This window comes from Chiloscyllium plagiosum, chromosome 39 (assembly GCF_004010195.1).
Source record: "Chiloscyllium plagiosum isolate BGI_BamShark_2017 chromosome 39, ASM401019v2, whole genome shotgun sequence".
In the NCBI taxonomy this organism is placed as follows: Eukaryota; Metazoa; Chordata; class Chondrichthyes; order Orectolobiformes; family Hemiscylliidae; genus Chiloscyllium; species Chiloscyllium plagiosum.
This window is the reverse complement of record NC_057748.1, coordinates 3,952,193-3,958,636: the sequence shown is the minus strand read 5'-3', so window position 1 is coordinate 3,958,636 and position 6,444 is coordinate 3,952,193. Positions and strand designations below refer to the sequence as shown.

General features: G+C 45.2%; 1 protein-coding gene across 1 annotated transcript in view; it reads right to left on the bottom strand.

Annotated features, from left to right (window-relative positions):
- The window catches only part of prmt1 (protein arginine methyltransferase 1), a 13,248-nt gene extending 13,070 nt beyond the window's left edge, over positions 1–178 (bottom strand). Inside the window, exon 1 of the mRNA XM_043679522.1 lies at positions 131–178. Coding sequence (XP_043535457.1) covers positions 131–148 — 18 coding nt within the window. The 5' untranslated portion in view covers positions 149–178. The remainder of the gene's footprint in view (positions 1–130) is intronic.
- Between the last annotated feature and the right edge of the window lie 6,266 nt (positions 179–6,444).

The following is a 6,444-nucleotide window of genomic DNA, read 5'->3' as shown; positions in this document are numbered from 1 at the left end:
CACACAGGAAATTAATGGAAACCCTAAGCCCCTCACATAAATACTGATTGTCTGATGGAAACCGCCGATTCGGGCTTTTGTGGCCAGGCCCCTCCACATACACACACCTTCCCGCCCTCCGGGCACCTACCTCCATGCACTCGGCCATCTTGTGAAAGAAGGGCCGTCATGTTCGTCGCCGCTTTTATACCTGGAGCGCCCCGCCTCGTCCCCGCCCACCGCCTGCCTCCCATTGGCCCTGAACCCCACCCCCCACGCCCCGCCTCTGCCCCTTCCACTGGTTACTCTGCCCGCCCATCAGGACCGCGCCGCACGGTCCCCAACGACGATTGGCCGATGTCCATGTCAGTCAAGATGACGCACCCTTACGTCTCTCCATTGGACGGCGCGGTCAATGGGCGGGACAAGATGCCAAAGGCGGCCTCTAATTGGATACATCGCACTCCTGTCAATGCGTGGAGGCGGGCCATCACCTGGCCCGCCCCTATACTGGCTCCCGATTGGTCAAGGATCTCCATCAGGAACTACTGAAGGTTACAGCTGCACGCACGTGGACTCAGTCGTTGCCTTTAGAGCATCCTCTCTCATAGAGGTTAATTAAAGTACATAGAGCATAGTTTACTAGGAGCGATTTGCTCTGAGTCCCACAACTATGGAAGGATAAACCCCTATGTATTACACAGTAGTCTACATATATCTTTCCTTTAGTTCCATACTACTCATTTAAAAGGCATCGAGATGGGCACATGAATAGGGGTTTAGATTAGATTCCCTACAGTGTGGAAACAGGCCCTTCGGCCCAACCAGTGCATACCGACCCTCTGAAGAGTAACCCATTACATTTACATTACATTACATTACAGTGTGGAAACAGGCCCTTCGGCCCAACAAGTCCCCGCCGAAGCGCAACCCACCCATACCCCTAACCTAACACTACGGACAATTTAGCATGGCCAATTCACCTGACCTGCACATCTTTGGACTGTGGGAGGAAACCGGATCACCCGGAGGAAACCCACGCAGACACGGGGAGAACGTGCAAACTCCACACAGTCAGTCGCCTGAGGCGGGAATTGAACCCGGGTCTTTGGCGCTGTGAGGCAGCAGTGCTAACCACTGTGCCACTGTGCCGCCCCGGCCATCCAGACCCACTTCCCTCTGACTAATGCACCTAACACTACGGGCAGTCTAGCACAACCAATTCACCTGACCTGCACATCTTTGGACTGTAGGAGTAAATCCACACAGAGACAGGAAGAATGTACAAACTCCACACAGACAGTCGCCTGAGGTGGGAATTGAACCTGGGACCCTGGTGCTGAGGCAACAGTGCTAACTACTGAGCCACCATGTCAAAGGATATGGGCCAAGTGCTGGCAAATAGGACCAGATTAGGTTAGGATATCTGGCCAGCTTGGACGAGTTGGAACGAAGGGTCTGTTTATGTGTTGTACATCCCTATGACATAGTGACCATTGTCGTTTACACATCTGACATTTGATTTTTTTCTCCCCTCCCCCTCCACTTTTAAACTTAATAAGAACATAAAAATTGGGAGTCGAAGGCAGTCGCTCAACACTTTTAGCTGGCTCCACCAACGATCAGATTTGATAATAGAAACAGAGTTCTCCATTGTGCTATTACTAAACCAGGAGGCCAGGTTTCAAGTCCCACCTGCTTCAGAGTGCGTAGAGTCATTGAGGGCTACATAACAGAAAAAGGACTTTCTGCCCCTCGAGTGTGTTGGTCATAAACAACCACCTCACTATGCTAAACCCATTTTAATAAGGGTCTTGTGGAACAATGCTTTTGCTCGAACCTCTGAATAAGAAAACTTGGGTTCAAGTCCCACCTGCTCTAGAGATGTGTAATAATATCTCTGAACAGGTTGATTGGAAAATATAAACCCAAAAGAAATCAAAAACAAGCAGAAACTGCAGGAAAAACTCAGCAGGTCTGGGGCAGCAGAAACAGAGTTAACATTTCAAGTCCAGTATCTCTCTTCAAAATATGCAAACCATGATCCTCACCAATGGATGTACTACGGACCCAATATTTGTGCAAACTGAAGCCAAGCAAAGCTATGTAATTGTAGCAATACTCTTCTCCATCTTCCCTGCTGAAATACTCCTTAAAACCACAAGGTACAGGAACAGAATTAGGCCATTCGGCCCATCAAGTCTGCTCTGCCATTCATCCATAGCTGATAGGTTTCTCAACACCATTCTCCCTCAGTAACTCTTGATCCTCGAATAATCAAGAACCTATGTATCTATGTCCTAGATACACTCAACAACTTGGCCTCCACAGCCCTCTGCGACAATGAATTCCATGGATTCACTCGACTCTGACTGCAGAAACTCCATTCAGCTCAAAAGGGTCATCCCTCCACCCTACATCCATAAAGCTTCCAGCCAGAGTGCAGCTTCTTTACACGATCAGGAAACTGTTTGCCCTGCACTGTCCCCAACCCAGGAACAAGACTACCCCCAACCTCTGCCATCAAGATATTGCCTGCAGATAATGCTTGCAGGTATGCACATTCAGAGGCTGAGCTGCTAACCATACATTCATGGAAGTGTGAAAGTCAGGATTTGGCTAAACATCAAAACAAGAAGGTATCTACTAGCCTGATAAAGTACCTACAGTTCTTTTGCATTTTAAAATCAGAAACAAAAATAAAGATTGCTGGAAAAGCTCAGCGGGTCTGGTAGCAACTGTGGAGAGAAATCAGAATTAACATTTCAGGTAGAGTGACCCTTCCATAAAACAGGTTCTGAGGAAGGTCACTCGATCTGAAATGTTAACTCCGATTTCTCTACACAGATGCTGCCAGACCTGCTGAGCTTTTCCAGAAATCTCTATTTTTGTATCTACCAACCTGGTCCTGTGGTACAACACTTCCCTGACTATCATAGATCAATGGCAAATCACTATACAGCATGGATTGGATCTCATAACTTGGCAGCCTCTTTTCAACAAGTGAACAATGAAATTCTCCAGGGTGCCAACTACATTTTCTACATTACAAAAATGGCTACACTTGAAAATTACACTCTTGGCTATAAGACATTATAGGATGCCCTGAAGTCAAGATCAAGCTGAAATGGAGATAGAAGCTCATTGTTTCTTAACCGCTGAAGTTTCACTTTGATGAGTAGGAACTCTGGCTAACCTTCACAAAACAGAGAGGGTGGTGCAGGCAGCAATCTAACCAGGAAAACATCACTCACCTTCTCCACATCCAACCATCAGTCTCCAGAATTCGATGCCTGTTCTTGGTCGCAAATATCCTTGGTGATCCATTTACTTACTCTGATTTTAAGATATGCAATAAGCCAAATACTAACCCAAACTCTAATGAACTAAGTGACTTAAGAAATTTCCCAAGTGCATTATCAGATATTTACAGTGGTTAGCACTGCTGCCTCACAGCATCAAGGACCTGGGTTCAATTCCAGCCTTGGCTGACTGTCTGTGTGGAGTTTGTACATTCTTCCCGTATCAGCGAGGGTTTCCTCCAGGTGCTCCAGTTTCCTCCCAGAGTCCAAAGATGCGCAGGTTAGATGGAGTGGCTGTGCTAAGTTCCCCATAGTGTCTAGGGATGTGCTGGTTTGGAGTAGGGTGACAGGGATGGGGGGGGGGGGAAGGGGGGGTGGGGGGGAGGAGTTAGGTATGGGTGGGATGCGCTTCAGAAGATCAGTGTGGGTTCAATGGGTTGAATGGCCTGTTTCCATATTGTAGAGATTCTATTTGAACCAAAAGCAGATGAAACTATGAGGACAGGCCACCAAATCCTTGCAGTGTCTTGAAGAAGGATCAAGAGAAAGGATAATTAGTGAAGGAATTTGAGAGCTTGGCTCCAGGCAACTGAACGTATGGCTGCAACAATGGAATGCGCAAAGGGAGACAAAAGTTGGAACCATACATGTTATACAATGTTATTAAACTGGAAAGGGTGCTCAATAGATTTACAAGGATATTACTGAGATTGGAAGGTTTGAATTATAAGGGAGGAGTACATTTAAGAAGGAAATCAGGAGGGCAAAGATGGAACATGAGGTAGCTTTGGCAAATAGAGTTAAGGAGAATCCAAAGGGTTTTTACAAATACATTAAAAGACAAAAGAGTAACTAGGGAGAGAATAGGGCCCCTCAAAGATCAGCAACTTAGAGGTTTATAAAATCATGAGGGGCATGGATAGGATAAATAGACAAAGTCTCTTTCCTGGGGTGGGGGAGTCCAGGACTAGAGGACATAGGTTTAGGGTGAGAGGGGAAAGATATAAAAGAGACCCAAGGGCACCTTTTTCATGCAGAGGGTGGTACATGTATGGAATGAGTTGGCAGAGGAAGAGGTGGAGGCTAGTAAAATTGCAACATTTAAAAGGCATCTGGATGGGTATTTGAATAGGATGGGTTTGGAAGGATGTAGGCCGGGTGTTGGCAGATGGGACTAGATTGGGTTGGGATATCTGGTCGGCATGGACGAGTTGGACCGAAGGGCCTGTTTCCGTGCTGTACATCTCTATGACTCTGAGTGGCTGGGACCTTTTTCCCCTGGAACATAGGGGGCTGACTGATGACTTAATAGGGGTTTATGAAATTTTGAGGGACATCGATAAGGTGAATAGACTAGTTATTTTCCTCAGAGTAGGGAGTCCAAAACTAGGAGGGCATAGGTTTAAGATGAGAGGAGAAAGATTTAAAAGAGACTGGAGGGAGAACTTTTTCACACAGAGGGTGTTGCGTATTTTGAAAAAGCTGCCAGAAGAAGTGGTAGAGGTGGGTACAATTACAACAGTTTAAGATATTTGAACAGGTACATGAAAAGGAAAGGTTTAAAGGACATAGGTCAAATATAGGCAAATGGGACTAGTTCAGTTTAGGAAACATGGTCAGCATGGATGAGTTGGGCCGAAGGGCCTGTGTACCTCTATGACTTTATGACATAACCAGAATCAGACATCCATGTTAAGACAAAAACAATAGTCTTATCACAACTCATTCGAAAGAGATTTATTTGTAAAACATCTGCGCAGACGATATTAAACGTTTCTTACAAATTAAAGTTGGGCTTCAAACATTTGAATTCATACAAACCACACCCAGCAAAAATATTAAACATGTCTTATATATCAATAAACTGAGCCTGGTACAGACCAAATGCTTTTCTTCAGTGTTGTAACCATTCTAAACACATTTTTATTAGTTCCTGGATAGTGATAAGGAGGCACAGGCAGATAATTCACCTCCCCCTAGTTACACAAAGACATTCTGCTGTCCCTTGTCGATATTTTCTTTGTATTTCAGTCAGATTAATGCTGGGTTGGCTTCTGTCTGTGCAGGCAGACCTTTGCCAAGTGTCGGGAATCAATGGCCTAATTTTATTGTCGCTAGACTATTAATCCAGAAACCTAGTTTATGTTCTGGGCATCCAGGTTCAAATCTTGACCATGTAGGTGATCCGAATAAAAATCTGGAATTAAGAGTCCAGTGACAATGAAACTGTTGCCAATTGTTGGGGAAAAAAAACTGATTGGGTTTCCTCATGCCCTTTAGGGAAGGAAAGTGCCAACCCTACCCAGTCTGGCCTACATGCGACTCCAGAGCCAGAGTGATGTGATTGACTCTTAACTGCTCAATGGGCAATTGGGAGATGCTGGTCTAGCCAGTGACACTCAGCTTGTGTGAATAAATAAAAATAAAATGACCATCCTACAGAAGCACAGGAATCAACCCCTCAAGTATTTTCCACTATTCCATTAGATTGTGATTGATCTGAAAATTCATTTCTTTTACCTGCAAAACACGGTAAATGGGACTGATTCAGTTCAAGCAATCTGGGCCGAAAGGTCTGTTTCTGTGACTCTATAATTGATCCATAAACCCTTGATATCCTTATTCAGACAGTTAGATTACTAAGTTTTGGATGGCCTTGTGTTGGCTGACCATTCAACTACAGGAAACTTCACACCCTCTCACTGATGAGCATAACAGTTCAGCTTTCCAGTTCCGATGAAGGCATAGGAAACCCAGCTAGATTCTCCCTCACCTCCTCTCTTGCTCTAACCCAAGGAGGAGATGTTATTTGCAAGACAATCTCACCCAGGCGCAGCTAACCCAGTACACCCCGGGAGACTGAACATGAGATCTTCTGAATCTTGCTTTAGGTGGACTCTATGTCAGCAAGATGCTTGTCAGAGGTTCAAAAGAGTAATGTTACGGACGAATACTTTATTTGAGAACTAATGGTTATGCACCATTCCCGGATATCGCGAGGCTGTGTGAAGGTGCAATTAAGCAGGATGATTTGGCCACTGGATCTTGTAAACATTTTGAATAAGACTGGCTCACAACACTACAGAACAGATCACAGGATGTTCAAGATGAGAGTCATCAACACTCTCTAGCCTCACAGCTTAAGAGTCCAAGATCTCAAAAC